General features: G+C 32.9%; 5 protein-coding genes across 5 annotated transcripts; 2 read left to right on the top strand and 3 right to left on the bottom strand.

Annotated features, from left to right (window-relative positions):
• The first annotated feature begins 2,533 nt into the window (after nt 1–2,533).
• Nucleotides 2,534–7,412, top strand: LOC115705394 (probable polygalacturonase). Its single transcript, XM_030632729.2, has 5 exons — nt 2,534–3,372; nt 3,930–4,050; nt 5,190–5,438; nt 5,663–5,816; nt 6,638–7,412. The coding sequence occupies exons 1-5, from the start codon at nt 2,947–2,949 to the stop codon at nt 7,161–7,163; spliced, it is 1,476 nt and encodes a 491-aa protein (XP_030488589.2). The 5' UTR covers nt 2,534–2,946; the 3' UTR covers nt 7,164–7,412.
• A 3,349-nt stretch (nt 7,413–10,761) lies between these two features.
• Nucleotides 10,762–12,462, top strand: LOC133031145 (uncharacterized). The gene is made up of 5 exons (XM_061104556.1): nt 10,762–10,906; nt 11,023–11,137; nt 11,445–11,573; nt 11,727–11,943; nt 12,037–12,462. Exons 1-5 carry the CDS (start codon nt 10,762–10,764, stop codon nt 12,460–12,462), a joined length of 1,032 nt encoding a protein of 343 aa, XP_060960539.1.
• Nucleotides 12,463–12,815: 353 nt separating this feature from the next.
• Nucleotides 12,816–14,893, bottom strand: LOC133031896 (uncharacterized). The gene is made up of 2 exons (XM_061105663.1): nt 13,254–14,893; nt 12,816–13,155 (listed from the first exon to the last, which is right to left on the bottom strand). Exons 1-2 carry the CDS (start codon nt 13,547–13,549, stop codon nt 12,960–12,962), a joined length of 492 nt encoding a protein of 163 aa, XP_060961646.1. The 5' UTR covers nt 13,550–14,893; the 3' UTR covers nt 12,816–12,959.
• Nucleotides 14,894–14,991: 98 nt separating this feature from the next.
• On the bottom strand, nt 14,992–15,722 carry LOC133031902 (uncharacterized). The gene is made up of 2 exons (XM_061105668.1): nt 15,444–15,722; nt 14,992–15,364 (listed from the first exon to the last, which is right to left on the bottom strand). The coding sequence occupies exons 1-2, from the start codon at nt 15,495–15,497 to the stop codon at nt 15,122–15,124; spliced, it is 297 nt and encodes a 98-aa protein (XP_060961651.1). The 5' UTR covers nt 15,498–15,722; the 3' UTR covers nt 14,992–15,121.
• A 1,056-nt stretch (nt 15,723–16,778) lies between these two features.
• Nucleotides 16,779–18,352, bottom strand: LOC133029107 (uncharacterized). Its single transcript, XM_061101588.1, has 3 exons — nt 17,756–18,352; nt 17,580–17,648; nt 16,779–16,913 (listed from the first exon to the last, which is right to left on the bottom strand). The coding sequence occupies exons 1-3, from the start codon at nt 17,990–17,992 to the stop codon at nt 16,836–16,838; spliced, it is 384 nt and encodes a 127-aa protein (XP_060957571.1). The 5' UTR covers nt 17,993–18,352; the 3' UTR covers nt 16,779–16,835.
• Between the last annotated feature and the right edge of the window lie 636 nt (nt 18,353–18,988).

Consider the following 18,988-nt stretch of genomic DNA (forward strand, 5'->3'; position numbering starts at 1 on the left):
CTTAAACACAAGGGGATTGCGGCGGAGGAGGTTTTCCTGTATGCATCTCTGGTGGTTGATACAATCTGGCGCACCTGAAACGACAAGGTACATAATAACATTATAGTAGACGTGAAGAAGTGTATTGACTCTATTCGATTCTCTTTTGCATATCTACATGCTACTATTTTTCCTACCCCTATTTCTTCCCTGAAGGAGAGCTGGTCTCCCCCCCCCCCCCCCCTCAAGATTGGATCAAACAGAATTGCGATGTTAAAGTGGGGCTTGATAGCATATGTACATCGGTTGTAGCCAGAAACCATCTTGGTAAGGTTGTTTGGGTTCAAACGGCTAGAGTTGTTTTTTCTGATGTGATGTGTGGGGAAGCGGCGGCCTGCTGTTTGGCCATTTCTGCAGTGTTGGATGTAGAAGCCAAGTTTGTTATTGTGGAGAGCGACTCGAGGGTAGTTATCAATGCTCTTATAATGGGAAAGAGACTCATTAAGCTATTGAAAACTATGTCTCTTTTTGTAATAGCTACTCTCATTTATTTACTAGTTATATTTTCTCGAATATTAGCCGGACATGTAATTTTGCTGCTCATAATGTAGCTAAGTGAGCGTTTACCCACAAAAAATTAGAGTTATTCCGATATCTACTATTCCAATTAACATATTGACCGCGAGGTCTATTTTTCTATTAATCAAACTCAAAGTACGCTTTATTTTAAAAAAAAACACACTCAAGAACTCAGATCAATGATAACAATTTGCAACAAACACAGTTCGAATTAATGAAATATAAACAAAATGGATCAAAAATAAAAAACAATTTGAATTGTACGTTCAATGCAGTAGTAGAGAAACCTTTGCTACTGGATTTAATTTACAAAAAAAACTTACTCTTTAATGGTGAAAACACTAACTCGAACTACTTACAAGACTATATACTCTCATTATATTTAATTCTCACAGTTGAGTTAACCATCAATACACTTCTATAATTGTAGTAAGAACTAAGTAATTTTGAATCTAAGAGATTTATATAGATATCTTAAGATGTGGTGAGAAGGAATGTGAAAATAGAAAATAACTAACTTGACGTCTTATTAACCTTATTGCATTAACTAATTGTTCAATTCGAGTGGTCAAATCACACAACATATAATAATAATAATAATAATAATAATAATAATAATAATAATAATAATAATAATAACATTTTTATTAGTATTGTAGTAGGAATGAAAAATAAAATAATGTTAAAATTAGTTATAATTCAAAATAATTTAGTTTGGAGTTTGTCTTACTAGATAAACCTAACGTAAATAGTCCAAGAGCTAATACTTTGAAATAATAGTAATATTTCACTTAAAATTATGTGCCTATTAAATTATATAACTATTAAGTTACTTTTGGATTAAAAAACAAAACATATATTTTTTAAATTTTTAGAATAAAAAAAATTACAACGAAGGTTTATTGATTTTCTAACCAACCAAATAAAATATGTTACTTTGCTAATAAAAACAGAACAAATGAAATATGTTTTTCTTGTTTAGTCAAAATGTTAATTTATATTTTTTTATGTTAATTACGATTTTTGCTCTTTAAATTTTAATATATATTAAATCTTACTTTTAAAATTTTCAATGTCATTAAAAACTTTCTCCAAATTTTTGGATTATTGGATTATATAAATTCTATTCAATTTTACTAGTAGACGATTAACTTGGACAAAAATTCTATTAAAGTTAGAGTTTACGATATCATGTCAAAGTTTCAAGAGTATAATTTAATACTAGATAATCATTACGTTAGACGACTATTAGTAGAATTGAATTAGTTCTTGAATTCAATAATTTTAATAATTTAATTAGGAGAAACTTTTTATGATTTAAAAGTTTGGAGATTGTAATTTAATACATGTAAAATTTTGAAGGATGGAAATTCTAATTCTATTTAGTTATAAATATACAAGTCATTAATTTTTCTTTTTGCTTTTGATTCTCATATGAATTAAAATTCTTGCTTTAAAAAACAAATTACATAAATTGTTAGTTTTTGTAAAGTTTTCACATTTTACATTCAAAGTTTTTTTTTAATTTTTTTTTTATTTTTACATTTTAAAATATATACTTTTTTTTTGTATTTTTATGAATTTCCACATATAACAACTCGCATAGTAATTTAAATCGCAACTAAAATCTACATAACAACCCACATAGAAATTATCGGAACAACCACCAAAGCAACCTAAATCATAAATTTTTTTAAAAAAATTAAAAAATAGTATGTGATGTATTCTATAAAAATACAATAAAATCAAATGAAAGTGAGAAAAGCAATATCAAAATAACCAAACAAATTATATATAAATAATAAAAAATTAACAACAAAATAAGGAGAGTACAACATAAAAAAAAATATTTAAAGACTTTATTTTATGTAAATAAAATTTTAAAAACCTTACAAATATTTAAAATTCTATATTTTTTTTTGAAATAATCTCCAAAAAAAAAAAAAATCAAAATCAATTTTTTTCATGTAAAGGTGGCATAACATATGACAAAGGTCATGAAATTTTGATGGGACCCGCTATGACTAACCACTGTTAATCCATCCGAGTCTCTAAACAAAAAAATCTTGGCCAAGTCTCAATCTTGATTAGAGAAGAGAAGAGCCTTCCCTTTAAAAACACTCAAATTTTCAGTAAGAATCTAAACTCTACCACACTCTGATCATTAACACCTCACCCACCAATTTTACGAAACTATTACTATTTCTTAACAATTCCCATCAATCTTTTCTATTTGCAAACAAAAAAATTGGATCCCCAGATCCCATATTCTCAATATCTTACTCACCCAGATCGTAAATCACCATTTTTCTTGTCTTGTCAAGCATCGACTGACCCCATTAAGTTTCTCAGGACGGAATCCGTTTTCAAACTTTCGGTCTTTTCATCATGGTAGAGACCGTACCTGCAGGGCGGTTCCACCACCAGAGGTTGGACATCCGACGATGGATTCCGGCGTTCGTATCCTCGCATAGGACCCTCTTCACTACACTCTGGGTCTTCGTTTTTTTGTCACTTTTCGTTTGGCAGAGGAATTTGATTGATGGGTTTTCGTTATTCGGACGAACCGTGACGAAACCCATGCCTAAGCTTCGACCGGTGGCATTCAATTTGACGGATTTTGGGGCTGTGGGTGATGGGGTTACTGTGAACACTGAGGCCTTTGAGAGGGCTGTTTTGGCTATTTCTAAGCTTGGCAAGAAAGGAGGAGGCCAGCTTAATGTGCCGCCTGGTCGGTGGCTTACTGCCCCTTTTAATCTAACTAGTCATATGACTCTTTTCCTTGCCGAAGATGCTGAAATACTTGGAATTCAGGTGAGTTCTTGTTCTTGTATTTAAATGTTTTTCTTTATTTTAGTAAAGTTTGCCTTTTTTGGGGGGCAATGTTATGCAAATGCCCCTAGTGATTATTAGTAGCATTTACCATGTTCGCGCTATTGTTGGCTAATGTTGCTTTGTAAAACTCTCTGATAACATATCGGTTTAGCTTTTTTCAAACAAACATGTAGTTCTAGCTTTGTTAAACACTTTGAGAATATTTAAGTTATAATGCTTGCTATAATACAGTTGTGAAACTGTTGTTGAATAGAAAATATTACCAAATAACGAAAAATTATGTATAGTTTTATATGTGTTAGTGGAACTGCTCATATAGTAGTGTAAGTAATGGGATTCACTCTTTGTGCAAAATGACTGAAAGTGTGAAGTTTCAATACACAAGTTTCATTATGCTGAAGTTTCCAATTGTACATCTTTTTTCGTTCCAGTTGATGAGATTTCTATCTCTTTCTCTTATTCTTTTTTTCCTGATCAATACACATTGTTAGAGTTGGTACTGATGTTACAAGTGTTCTCTCGTATTATATGTGAAGGATGAGAAGTATTGGCCACTTATGCCTCCACTGCCTTCATATGGGTATGGGAGAGAGCACCCTGGGCCTCGATATGGGAGTTTGATTCATGGCCAAAATCTTAAAGACCTTGTTATTACAGGTAACATATATTTCTCTTTTTTGGGGCATACAGTTTTTTACTTCTGGACTTCTAGTACCTTTTTAAGCAAAAAAGGAAAAAGAAAGAAAAGGCTTGTAGTACCAAAAATGAGTTACATAGTAAGCTGATCGTATGAACATTGATTTGATGAGAAGTTCATCACTTCCAACATAGTAAGCTGATCATATTATATTTTGTAAGCATATTTCATATATGTTTGACATCAGATTTTGGCATTCTATTTGAGTTTGTGGATAGAGGTAACCTATTTGTTTGGTTGTGGAGTGTCGCAAATACTTGCATCCATTGAACCATCATTTCTTTTTCTTTAGCCTAATGAAAGCCGAATAAATATTTTCTGAAAATGAAATTATGGTCTTTTACCAGTTTCCTCACTCCACCCCTACTCATAAGTCTTAGTAGCAAGAAGTAGGGAAAAGCTGTCATCTTGCATTTGACTATCATGTATCAGGCATTGATTAATTTCTTATATATGTTATACCCTTTATTAGGAAGGTAGGCAAATATTTTTCTGTAAACACTTTTATTAGGAAGGTAGGCAAATATTTTTCTGTAAACACTTTTATTAGGAAGGTAGGCAAATTCAGCGTACTGAAAAAAAAACCCCTTTATTATTGCTCTGAAATATAAAAATGCAAGATAAGATGGGAAAATTCATCCACCAAAACAGCCCCCTGGCAGAAAGCAAAAATTACAGTAAAAAAACTGTGAAATATAAAATGAACTTCTTATCATTGTGCAGCCATAATACCAGATACTCAGCTTGAAATTATTCCACCCGCCGCCTCTCTACCTTCTTTTCTCTATTCTCAAAAATCCTTCCATTTTGTTCCAGCTATTATACCCCAAAAAAAAGACAGCTGCTGAAACAAGTTGCCTTTAATCTGAAGCAACCATACTTCCAAACACTGAACTGAAATGCACCAAAATAACCTGAACTCCTTCGGACTGTATACCAAATGTGCAATGAAATTGAACAGCACTGAGAAGTATGATCCACCAACTCGACATATTAATTCTTAAAAATTAAGTTTGCCATTTTCCTGTTCCCTATATGTGTCTTTAAATCTTTGATTTATGAAATTTTCTGATTTTGGCTTATATTCATTGACCAACAGGGCATAACGGTACCATAAATGGGCAGGGTCAAACATGGTGGAAGAAGTATCGCCAAAAGCTGCTCAACCACACTAGGGGACCACTTGTACAGATCATGTGGTCAAGTGATATTGTAATTACTAATATAACATTGCGTGATTCTCCATTTTGGACACTTCATCCTTATGACTGCAAAAATGTAACCATTAGAAATGTTACTATTTTGGCCCCGGTATATGAAGCTCCAAACACTGATGGGATTGATCCTGGTAAGCTGGCTTCTGCTTCTTAATTCAGTTTCATGTAACATAAGCTTAGCATTAGTCCTATCGCCAGTGGTATTATACAAGCACTCAAAAGTCAAAACTTCTTCATTCCTCTGTTTGGGATGATATTACCAAATACACTTATAGTAATGTTACAGTGGTATGTCTATCTAATGTATCTATTGACTATTGCGTATTAATTAGCTCCAAATTTGCATGGCAAACAGATTCTTGTGAGGATATGGTAATTGAGGATTGTTATATTAGCGTTGGAGATGATGCAATTGCTATAAAGAGCGGCTGGGATCAATATGGAATTTCTTATGGACGGCCTTCAAGGAACATACTCATCAGGAATCTTGTTGTTCGCTCCATGGTCAGGTCAGTTTTATATTTTCCCTTGTCCTGTCTCTGTCCAAATGCTGTTACACTGAGGGAAAATGTCATAAAATGACTTGTACTTTTTCTTCTCCTAACGAAATCCACGGTATGTTAAGAAACATAGGCGAACTCCCTTAAATTTGATTTTCCTTATTACAGATTGACTGATCTTTTCATTCAATCTAATCCCCAAAAAGAAATGTCTGCCTTAGTGGTTTAAATGAGATTTTACTGTTTTTCGGTAGCCGATAGCTGTTTAAAATTAATATATCACTCGTTAGATCATTTTAATTCTAAAAAATATTGTTTGAGAACTAGTAATAGGTCAATGCTAAATTGAATACAAGTATAATCTACCCTTCAATAAGAGCAATTATTTTAATGAGATCTTGGGAAGTCAAATTACAAGCTTCTTATAAGTAAAAAAACAATCATGAAATACCAAGTTATTTTAGGCCAATATATATGATGAAACTCTTGTTTTTCCCTTTTCACTTATTAAAGAATTTTTAAGTAAACATATGACTTCTTCATTTTAACTTGTAATGCATGTTCTATATTCTTTTTTTAGCAATTTTTTTATTTCTTGACTAGAACATTGCCACGCCTTCTCCTTGGATGTCTTTTAGGTCAAGTCTCTTGAAGCCAATATTTATCTTTAATTAAATGCAGTTTGGGCCATGTTTTACATCCCCTAATACACGAAATGTTTCACTATAAGAGAAGTTTGAACTTTGAACTAAAAAAATTGGTGGATTAATCCAACTTTCATATTTATAACAAGAGAATAACTTGAATCCGTTTTGGCAACAATGCAACAGTGCTGGCGTATCAATAGGCAGTGAGATGTCTGGTGGGGTTTCAAATGTGACAGTGGAGAATCTCCTCGTGTGGAGCTCAAGGCGCGCTGTCCGCATCAAAACAGCTCCAGGAAGAGGTGGATATGTCCGCCACATAACCTACCGCAACCTAACATTCGACAATGTTCGCGTGGGAATTGTTATAAAGACAGACTACAACGAACACCCCGACGACAACTACGATCGGAAAGCTTTCCCAATTCTCGAGGACATAAGCTTCACAGGTGTCCACGGACAGGGTGTTCGAGTTCCTGTGCGTATCCATGGAAGCTCAGAAATTCCAGTGAGAAATGTGACTTTCCGGGATATGTCAGTGGGACTGACCTACAAGAAGAAGCATATTTTCCAGTGTGCCTTTGTGTACGGGCGAGTAATAGGAACCGTCTTCCCTGCCCCTTGTGAGAATCTCGATAGGTACGATGAGCAAGAACGGTTGGTTAAGCGCTCTGCCTCCCAGAACTTGACAGACATAGATTATGATTTTTGACATGACACAGAGCCTTAAGACAAAGCACAACATGAGCATTTGGCAACGTTACGGAATGTAGTTTAGATGTATTGTTCCTCTTCTTTTTTTTTGTTTTTTATAAAATTAAAAAATGATGTACATAGGGTAAATATTCCTGTTGATTATTACGCTTCCTTTTTTCTACTCACACAATGTACTGTTTTGTTTTCATTTTCCACATCAATTTTCATCTCCAGAATAGATAATGAGCATGAATAATTCATCTTATTTTTATGTTTTGGCCACATAAATTGAAATAATAGGGGACCATTTCCCAAACTAGTCAATGCATACAGAGCAGAGTGTGCAGTTAATATTACATATGTACTACTATTTTAAGAGTTAGATGTGAGCAATATTAGCAAGCAAAGCAGGCCATGATTGGTTGAGTGTGGCCTTGGAATGGACGTGAAACATTAAATCTTGTTAGGACCACATCAATCTTATGTTGTCATCACCACTTTAATTGTATGTTATATCATTCCCCACCTCGTACAATGCAAGTTGCATTACCCATCCCATGAAATAGTTACAAATCATTTTCGTTTGCATTTGTTTTATTCTTTAAGAAAAAACAAAATGTGCATAATTTGTATATGGTTGGTTTGTGTAGAATGTGTCACTCTATAACCAAATGCTCAAAACTATTATGAAGGATAAAAATATTTTTTTCATTAAATGCCTGAAATACGAAAAATATAGGTGCAAAACATTTGTGAAATTGTAGAAACGAAACCAAAAATTGATGTAAATGGGTCAATTCAATATTTTTACAATGAGCCAAGTTGCAAAAAGAGGTCATACAGAATGAAGGAAAAAAAATATAAGAACAAAACGAAGAATGAAAAGAACCCAAATTAAAACAGGAAAATGATGACTGCAAATTGCAATTAGATCAAAAATACTTTGAACGATGTTCGGTCAAAACACCACTCACTCATCTTTGTTTTGGTTTTTGTTTTTATTATTTTTGTACATTTTGGCTAATTAGTTAAGATAATATTAAAAAATACTATTGGTGTATAACACCCTCCTAACTTAGGACCCTAATTGAAATCCCTATGACCCTATTTTTTTTCTTCTGAATATTTGATCTCATTTTATGGTCTTGTGATTTTTATGATATTTAATCTACTTAAATTAATATATAAAATATTTCTTTTTGTGTAATATTTTTTGGAACAAGCAAAATTAAACAGTTTAGATCATTATATTTTCACCATTCAAAAATATTTTTAAAAAAAATTATAAAATTATCGAAGAAGTATTGCAATTTCCAACTTTATCCAAAATACTAAAAACACACCTAGATTTTTCAATATACATATTCATCTATTTTTGTATTTCAATCACAAATCACTCATAGAAAGAGAATCTTCATTGGAAAAAAAAAACATATAATAACTATAGATAGACATTTTATTTTACTTTTGTAGTCTTTTAATTATCATCGTTACTACTTTAATCAATGATTCTATGAGTAAGTGTATATATCTTGCTAAAAAAGTAGGCCCTTAACAATAACTAGAAAAAAATTCTCATGAAAATTAATGTCTAATTGCTAAACGTGAATAATTTAACATAACTGGTTGAATTATAAGAAGAACTATTCTTTTATATATAAATATGAGATTTTTTCTATTATAAACTTAAAATGTAATAAATTTACATTTATGACCCTAAAAAAGGAAATAAACAAAAATAGAAACTATAAAGTTGTTAATTACAAAAATGCCGGCCAAGCAAAACGGAACACCATCTTCTTCGTGACCCAGCCGCACCCTTCTTCGTGACCCAGCGATCCAACCCCAACAACCCAATCTCAACCATCTTTCTTCCAAAACCAGCAAAATCAAAATCTAAAAAAATGTAGAACTCCTAGGAAACAAGCTGAATCCCGAAAATCCAAAATCAAAAACGAAAAGGAAAAAAAAAAAACCAGGAAACCTCCATTGATGTACAAAAAAACTCAAAAACAACAATCATTGAACAAAGAAATCGCGATCAGAGGAGAAGAACCGAGTAGAAGGAGAGCTGGAAATCAAAGAAACTCACCCATGATTGAATCAGAAGGAGAATTGAAGGTAAACAAATTTTTTCAGGAACGTGAAAACATCTTTTAGTGTAGATGAATAGTAATTTGATATTAATTGATGAAAACCGGATTAAATTGAAATAATAATGAAATATTGATGAAGCTGAGAAAAAAACAACAACGGTTTGCATGAAAATAAACATTAACGCATATAAATAATTGCTACAGTGTTTTATTCTGAAAACTGTTGTTTACAAGTTGTTTTACAGTGGAATAATAGTTGTTTGGGATCTACAAACTAGAAAATATGAATCTATTGTTATTAATTACTGATTGCTTTTAAAATAGTTGTTTGATAGTTGATTTAAGCTATATAAATAGTCGACAAATTTGAAAGTGTTAGATGCATAAGTTATTCCGGAAAGAGTTGTTTATTGGTTGTTTTGACAGATTAAAATAGTTGTTTGCAACTACAAAAACTGAACCAAGTAAATAATTTACATTATTTCAGGAAACAGAACCATTACAAATATTGGTGCAGAGCAATGGGCATTGGGATGACAACAAAAACTATGTTGATTATGAATCAAGTGGAGAATTAATTTCGACCAAGTGCACTTTTGAGGAACTAATGAGAATAATGATGGAAGAACTCCAATGCAACCATGAATCAACACAACTACAACTGAAATATCAACTGAAGGAAGGAGGCCAACCACTACAAATCAAGGATGACAAAAGTCTGTTGTTCTACATAAAGCTATTAACGAAGGAGGTTGATTTCACAAGGTACCCATTGTGTGTGAACAAAACCAGTAACACGGCACCACCTAACCAAACAATGGTGTGAAACAATATGATCATGGAATCGTATGAGAACAACGCGGCACAGGAAGACTTGCAGCAACCTGGAAACAACACGGCAACAACTTCCAAGCAACAACTATCTGCGCAGACGATGGGATCTGGTGAAGTTGATACATTTTTCCTAGAAACGAATAGCAGTGTCATCGAATCAACCATACAACAACCGAGAAAACAACGAGAGAAAAAACTACGGCGGTAGATGAAGATTTTGACTTCACCGACTATGCAAAGCTTGTGGTAACGAGAAATGGTACAGCAACTAGAAAACAACCAGGAAGAAGAAGAGGAAGTGGACAACACAGAAATGATGATCATCAATGACAAACGACATGAAACAATAGAGAAGGGGCAAATTTACAAGGACAAAGAAACATTGATAAGTACACTATGCTACTTTGCAATCAAGAAGACATTTCAATACAAAGTAGTGAAATCTTGCACAAAAGAATACAACATAGTGTGTTTGGACACAAACTGCAAATGGAGTTTAAAGGCTACAAAAAATGGAAACACAGAAACATTTATAATAAGGAGCTACGAAGAAGAACACACATGTGCAGTTACAATAAGATTTGGAGATCAACGACAAGCTACATCAAAGTTGATAGCAGATTTTGTAAAACCAAAATTCTTGAACACGAAAACAAAGTGCGGCCCCGAGACATAAAGACAGAAATGAAAGACAAATACGGAGTAAAGATGAATTACATGAAAGCATGGCGTAGTAAAGAGCGAGCACAAACCCAGCTACATGGAAATGCTAAAGAGTCGTACAATCTCTTGCCAAGATACCTGTACATGCTACAGAAAACAAATCCAGGTAAAAAAAATTTAAAAATTTTACTTTGAAAATATTTGTGAAAAAACAGTTGTTTTTGCGTTGTTATTTCGTTGAGTACATGTTGTTTGACAAAATCCTGTTTGATTAAAATTCAGGAACATTAATAGACATAGAGAAAGATGATGATGACGAGTTTCAAATATGCATTTGTTGCATTGAATGTCGCTATAAAAGGTTGGCCAAACTGCAAACCAATCATCGTGGTAGACGGTACATTCCTAAAGGCCGCGTATGGAGGCACGTTGCTCACTGCCAACACACAAGATGCAGAATCGAAAATTTTTCCACTAGCATACTGCATAGTTGATTCTGAGAACGATAAATCGTGGGAGTGGTTCTTAAAAAAAATAAAAGAAGCATTCGGGGTTCGAGAATGTCAATGCCTAATATCAGACAGACATGAAAGCATCATCAAAGCAACTAGGAAAGTGTTCCCTGAAATAACACATGGCTACTGCATCTTCCACCTCTTGTCGAACCTCAAAACAAAATTCAAGAAAAATGCAAAGCATTTCAGAGTGCCATTCTTTGCAGCTGCAAAAGCTTACACAGAAATGGAGTTTGAATTCCATATGAGGGAGCTAGACAACTTGGATAAGCGCATAAGACCGTACCTGGAGAAAATTGGCCATGAAAAATGGTCAAGGTATCATTCGAGAAAACAACGGTGAAAACTAATAAGAAGGATAAAATTAATGATATGTTCACATATTTAGAGCGTTGTATTTGCGTTGTTTTTGCGTTGCGTTTGAGTTTTTTTTCAAAAGTAGAACTATGACAGAAACTGTCCAAATTATAGGTACTCTACCATGACATCAAACATAGCTGAGGCACTGAACTCAGCAAATTTAGCAGCAAGGGAAACACCAGTGACAACATTAATGGAGTGCTTGAGGGCACAAATGCAAGAGTGGACATACAATAATAGAAAGGAGGCACAAAAATGCACAACAAGGCTGACACCATCATCTGAGAAAAAACTCATAGGGAACTATGTACGATCATTGCGACTAACGGTAAGTTCGGATTATCGTTCGCATAAAGTAAAATAAAAACGCTTGTTTTTGCATAGTTTTTTGGTTGTTTTAAAGTTGGTTTAAAACATGCAGGTGAAACCAGCAAACCAGAACCTGTTTGAGGTGATAGATGAAGACAGAACAAGAATAGTAAACTTGAAGGAGAAGACGTGCACATGCAATAGATTTCAAAAAGATGAAATGCCATGTAACCATGCAGTCGCCGTCATGAAGGACTTGAACATAAACACATACAACTACTGTGCACAATACTACACATCAAAAGCATGGCTGCAAACATATGAAGAAACAGTATACCCAGTTGGAAACGTAAGAGAATGGGAACTTCCAGAATTTTTTGAAGAAATCATAGTGTTGCCTCCAAAGGAGAGAATCAAGTCTGGAAGGCCGAGGAAAAGAAGAATGGCAGCAGCTTGGGAAACAAAGAAACAAAACAAGTGTGGCAAGTGTGGACAAAAGGGACATAACAAAAAGACACTGAGAAGAATTACGGCATAGAAGTGGAAACAACTACACATCAACCAAAAAACAACTATATTAAAACATTTAGAAAACACATACTGCATATTACGATTGGTTGTTACATACATTTTTTTATTGTGATTTTTTATGTGGAGAGATATTGATAATAGGGAATTGGTATTATTATCATTAATATACAAAAGAACATCAAATATTATAGTTAAATAATTAAATGAGTGGAAGAAGGTTGAAATTAATAAGAAGGAAAAATAAACTACATAAAGTGATTACAAATGCAATTTAGTTGTTTGTCAGATGGTTGTAATAAGGTTGTTAATAGTATGCTGTCATGACTAAGAGTAAATATAAAGATTAAAAATCCAAAAATATGAACAAATTAAAAACCAATTCCAATTAAGAAAAAAACATGATAGAAACAACAACTTGTCTATGATTATGAACATAATCTGGTAATAGAAAAAACAAAAGCTACATAAAAAAAAGTAGTATTTCCAACAACAACCAATAGATAACTAAGACAAATTCTTCTTTGGACCCTTTGGAGGAGCCTCATCTTCACTATCAATAAATTCCACTTCTTTCATGCAAGCATACTTATAGAACAACACAGCAAGCCTATCACGGTGTTTCTCAACATCAAATATGGGAGGAATCGGTTTCATATCAATAAAGTATTCGGCGAATGATGCAACGAAACAACCACAGTCACTGCAAAACAACCAAAAAACAACGAGAAAAACTTAAAAAAGGAAAATAACATTACAAATTTTAAAAACATTTGAAAATAAAAAATAAAAACAACTTACTTCGAGGTTTGTTGAGGCAAACCATCAACCTTAACAACTTCGAAAGGGTCTAAACAAACCGGTTTGTTTTCCTTTTTGAACTCATCAAACAAAGCAAAAAAGTGGGGCAACAACACCGCAAATGGCTGACAAGCTTTGATAGCAGCACTATCTTTCATAGCAGTCGACAAGGAGTTGTACATGTACATACGCCTTTCCTCAATATTCAATCGACCAAGAATCCAATGTGATCCAGTCTCCATATGGATGATAAAGAAAACATGATCGCACAAATGCCAAGGGGAACCACATAACATTTTTCTACCTCTTATATAATCAGCAATGGCATGCTGGGCAGTTATCAAAGAAAGATTTTTTTCTGTGCAATAAATTTTTCATACAAAGCATGAATGGTTTTGAAGAATAAGCAATCGGTGGTTGTGAACTTAACCTTTGGCTCCTTTGCATACTTTCCTTTTTTACGTAGATAGTAAAAAATGATGTCCAGATGCTAAACAATAAAAAATGAGAAATGTTCGAAAATCAGAAAATGAATTATATTTCAACAACTAAAAAACAACCAACAAACAACCTGAATAAAACTATAGACTGAAATTTTTGAAAAAAATCAAAAGAAAAAATAATTTAACTTACAGAATTAGTCAAACATTGGCCATGATATGCAAGCTTGTGGAACCACATCTTGGTTGCAACATCTTCCACGCCAAAACGAAAAGGGGGAACAATCTTATCCTTACCCTTCAAGTAAACCTTCTCCTTGTCATGCCTAACATTTAAAAAAAAAAAATAATAAAACATAAATAGTAAAGTAAAAAACAAAAAATACAAAAACACAACAAAAATGCTGAAAATAAACACTTACGGATCTTTCTTCGATCGACGTCCTTCACCAAGCCACAAGTCAAAATCAATATCGTCTTTATGTTCTACATCTTCACCAATCTTATCATCGAGAGGACACAACCCAGCCACATACTTAACAACTCCATAACCAGAACCATCTTTAGAACTAGAAATGGAAGAGTCATACTCCATAAACGGAGACGTCAGCGCTATGGGTTTCTTAGATTTCCTCTTGTCAACAAGAGGAGTTTCTTCAACGGGAATTGGGTCATCTTCAAGTTCAATGTTAGAATCAACATTGAGACCTGTTGCACCCATCTAATATATTTTTTCCACAAAAATGAAAGAAAATAGACAGTGTTAAACACAAAAAGTATGAAGAAACTAAAAAACAACCAAAAAAAAAAATATACCTCAAAACAAACAAGACGACGATCCGTAACCTCAGCATTTTCAGAAACTGAAATCTGTTTACAAGGATCACCACCAATTCCATCTGAAGACATCTGTTTATATATGGTATTAAAAAGGAATTAGAGCATGGTTAAAAAATAACAACCTTTACACAACCAAAAAACAACACAAAAGCAAAATTACCATAATCTCAACTGCTTTTACACCGGACTGAACAGTAGCCTCAACATCTATTTGAGTAGGGCCGTCATTGAAATCAACGAAATTCTTGATACAGAAAATAAAGGAAAAAGAAAATGGAAAAAAGTGAAGTTATTTTTTGTGAAAGACTTCAACAACTAAAAAAAAACTACATAACAACTTAAAAACAAAATAAAAACAACAAGTAAAATAAGAAGACCAACAATAAATTGCGAACAACATAATCTACAAACACAGCCATATAAATAACATAATAAATACAAATAAATAGTCTGAAAAATAGTTGCAAATTTCTGAAAAATAAAACATAACAAGAGACATAACAATAACATAGAATTACAAGAGCACTACCTAAAACGGACTTACAACAAAATAAACCACACAAAGTAACTAAAACCTAGTTACATTGTCTACTTATCTACCTTCTCCTCACTATCAGTGGATTCATCATCACTGCCATTATCATTTTTTTCTTTTGAGTCAGAATCTTCATCGGCTTGACCATCCTTCTCTTCACCTTCACTACCCTCCCCTTCTTCATCACCCATAACATTCTCTTCTTCATTTTCACCAGTTTCTTCAGATTCATTTAAATCAAAATCTGCTTCATCACCACCTCCATCATCATCATTGGAAGAGTCACTGCCTTTTTCCTATATTGAAATTACAAATTAAATTAGTATAAAACAACTTAAAAAAAACCGAAAAACAACTATTGAAAAACTAAAATACCTTGGCATAGGAATCGGCAAAAACAGTAGAAAATTGTGTCTGCATTGAAGCCATCTGAGCACCAAAAGAAACAAACTGTGCAGACACAAACTCTTTCAACTCAACCAAATCAGATGAAATCTTCTGTTGGGAAGTATGCAACGAATCGATCTTGACCTCCAACCCATGAAATTTCTCAGAAAAGGCATCAAGCTTGACAGAAATGTCACTCTGAGCAACAGTTGGCTCTTCGGGAAGAGGAAGACTCTTGTAAGAGTTGTAGTCGGTGTCGAACTTGAAACTGCTTCGGTCAAAGCTTTGAACTCACCAGCCGTGGGCCTCATATTTGAAAGTTGCAGCTGATCAAAAAACACCAAAATTAAAATTTCAATTATGAAGATTATTAATAATGAAAAACAACACAAAAACAACTACTGAAAAACCAAATTACAACAAACAGATATACCTTATCTTTGGAAACATCAAAGATAGTAGTCTTCAAAACTTTGAAAGTAGGTTGACTATTGCATGTCCACTGAGTGATCCTTGGAATACGAGAGCTTTCCTTTTGGCAGTACTTACCTTTCATGTACTTACAACACTCGTAGAACCAAACTTGAAGAACATGAGGACAACCAATCAAAGTGTAAAAAACACTCGGCCTCTTTCCCGAACTCCTTGCCTTCCTAACACCCTCAACCTAACTATCAAGCTTACCCTTCAATGAGGAAATAGTCAATTCAAAAGAACTCCGGCCCCAAGCAAATTCATTGTACCTCCCACTATCTACAACATCTAAAATAGACTTGGGTACATTTTTATGCTTAGTGCCACTAAGCAAGAACCACTCCACGAAATACAAAACGCCAACTTCACAAAGCATCCTCATCGAATCACCCCACCTCTTGGTGGTAAAACATTCCTAACGATTCCTTAGTGATAGAGGACGAAGTTGGCCAATATCTTTCACAAAGACTATTAACCTCTTGCTTAAAATCTAAGACACTACAGTCACCTTCACAGTCTAACCCAGTAATCAATGCAAATTCCTCAATGCTAAACCTAAGCCTAACACCGCGTATCATTACCCACAACTCAGCATCATTAGGTTGCTGAACCTCCCGGAGCAACAACCCATGAAACACTTGGGGTTGAACTTTGAAATCGGGAAGGTTAAGGAAATGACCAAAATAGGTTTTTGAAAACATTTCAAGCTGTACATCTGAAAGACAAGACTTAATGTTCTCTATCACCTGGAAAGTAGCAGTGGAAAAGGCTTTCGCAATAAATAGATTCTTCTGGTCATAAATATAATCTCATTCCTGTATCAATATAAACAAAATAAATCAGGACAAAAACAAAAAAAAACTAAAAAAAAAACAGAAAACAAATAATAAAAATAATTTTTTTTTTTTAAAAAAAGGACACCTTAGGGGGATTTTTCTTTGGTAGGTCAAATCCTTCAACCTTCACTGAGGTCCTAGCATGGACCTGCAAAAAAAAAGAAATACAAAAGCAACAATTCTTAGATACAATAACAATGAATATATAAAAATGTAGTAACCAAATTACAGCCAATAAAAAACCTAAAAACAACGTTTATGAAACCCTTACAGTATGATAAATGTAAGAGATAAACAACTTTCAAAAAAATACAGTAACAACACTGTCACAACTTAAAAAAAAATAACTAAAATATTAACAACACTGTACAAGCTCGTTGTTATGAAATTTCGAAAATGGTAGTCGATAATAGTAGTGTGACAAACAACCGAGAAAAAACTGACAATAAACATATAAAAAACTAAAGAATAAACAACACTGAAAGATCTTGTTGCAATTGAAATTAGTAAAATGCTTCTCAATACCAATAGTGTGTAAAACAACCGAAAACAAATTCACAATAAACATATAACCAACCAATGGGGAAAAGCAATTCAAAACTGTAACAAAATACGAATTGAACTGGGCAATTTTTCAACAACCAAACAACAACTGAATAAAAACAACAAAACAACATCAACCACAATACATGACAGAAATACATAAAGAACACCAAAAAAACATAAAAACATCCTAAAAACACCTAAACCAGTGACCTAAAAAGCTCATGTAAAAATTAACACAATAAAATGAAACCAAGCAAATTTAAATTACCTTTGATTCAACTTTGGGCTTTTGGTCCTCACCATGCACTTCATCCTCAAAATCAGAATCTGAGGAAACCTAGAACAAAAAATGGGGAAAACTTTAAATCATCAAATGTAACACCACAAATAAAACAACCAGAAAAAAACTAAAGAAAAATTTAAAAACAACAAAGAGAAACTTACATCGCGTGCAGACTTGGAAATTTTTGCTCTCTTAGTCTTAGGAGCATCGGCTTTAACAGGAGGGGCTCTTTTCTTAGTGCCCGATGTCTCTGGAACATCAGCCACTAAATTTTTAGCAATTTTTTTTAACCCCATCTTAGGTTCGACTTTGGAAGTAACAGTTGGAGCCTTCTTCGATTTTTTAGAAACTTTCTTCGCCGGAGATGGTGATTTCGAACCACTTCTAGTGGTTGCCATTTATATAGAGAAAATATAGTGGAGGATGACAATGTAGGTTGAGGAAAACGTGGGTGAGGGCTTGGAGAAGGTGATCGTGGGAAGAAGAAATTGGTTAGGGCTTGATAATGGTGATCGTGGGAAGCTCGGTTTGAAGAGTGGAAGAATCAGATAAATGAAAAATTCAAAAAAAAAAAAAATAAGAAAGGAGTTATGAGGTGGCGTGCGTGTACGTGTGTAAGGAAGAAGGGAAAAGGTAAAATTGTAATTATTAAACTTTTTGAAAAGTAAAATTGAAAAATGTAAAAGTTAAAAAAGTTTAAAAAACCGTGTATGGATAAAAATGTAAAAAAGGTGTCAATTTTGACATGAGGTGTAAAAATCTCTATAAATATATATATATATTTATATGGATGCACTTTTAATGGGTATTATCCATGAATGGGTAATATTAAAAAATTTTGAGTTTTTATGATTAATTTAGAAAAATTTCTCATTTTTACATTATATGGGTTGAGATTGGTCCATCAGCTGAAAATAATAATAATAAAAAAATGGCAAAAAAGTGATAAAAAAAAAAAGTTGAATTCGACTTAAATATTTTACATCTAAACATATTTTTTATGTAGTGTAAAAAAAAGGTATTTTTTGATATTTTTTTTTTAATTAAGTAGCTAAATTAAGCATAGAAATTTAAATTTCTCTTTTATTATTCGCTATCGGACTAATATTTAATGGTTTAATATTTTTAAAATTAATATTTATAATTAAATTTGTTTATTACCCATTAATGAGTATTACCCATTAAGAATCATTTCATACATGTATTTAAATTTTAATATATATATATATATATATATGGGTATACTCTTAATGTGTATTATCCATATATGGGTATTTTATTCTTGACCATTGGATCAAATATCTAATGGTTGATATTTATAATCATTAATTAAATATTAAAAAATTAATATTTCCTATTTTGTTATTCTCTATATTCCTAAAATAGATAAAACT

This window comes from Cannabis sativa, chromosome 1 (genome assembly GCF_029168945.1).
Source record: "Cannabis sativa cultivar Pink pepper isolate KNU-18-1 chromosome 1, ASM2916894v1, whole genome shotgun sequence".
In the NCBI taxonomy this organism is placed as follows: Eukaryota; Viridiplantae; Streptophyta; class Magnoliopsida; order Rosales; family Cannabaceae; genus Cannabis; species Cannabis sativa.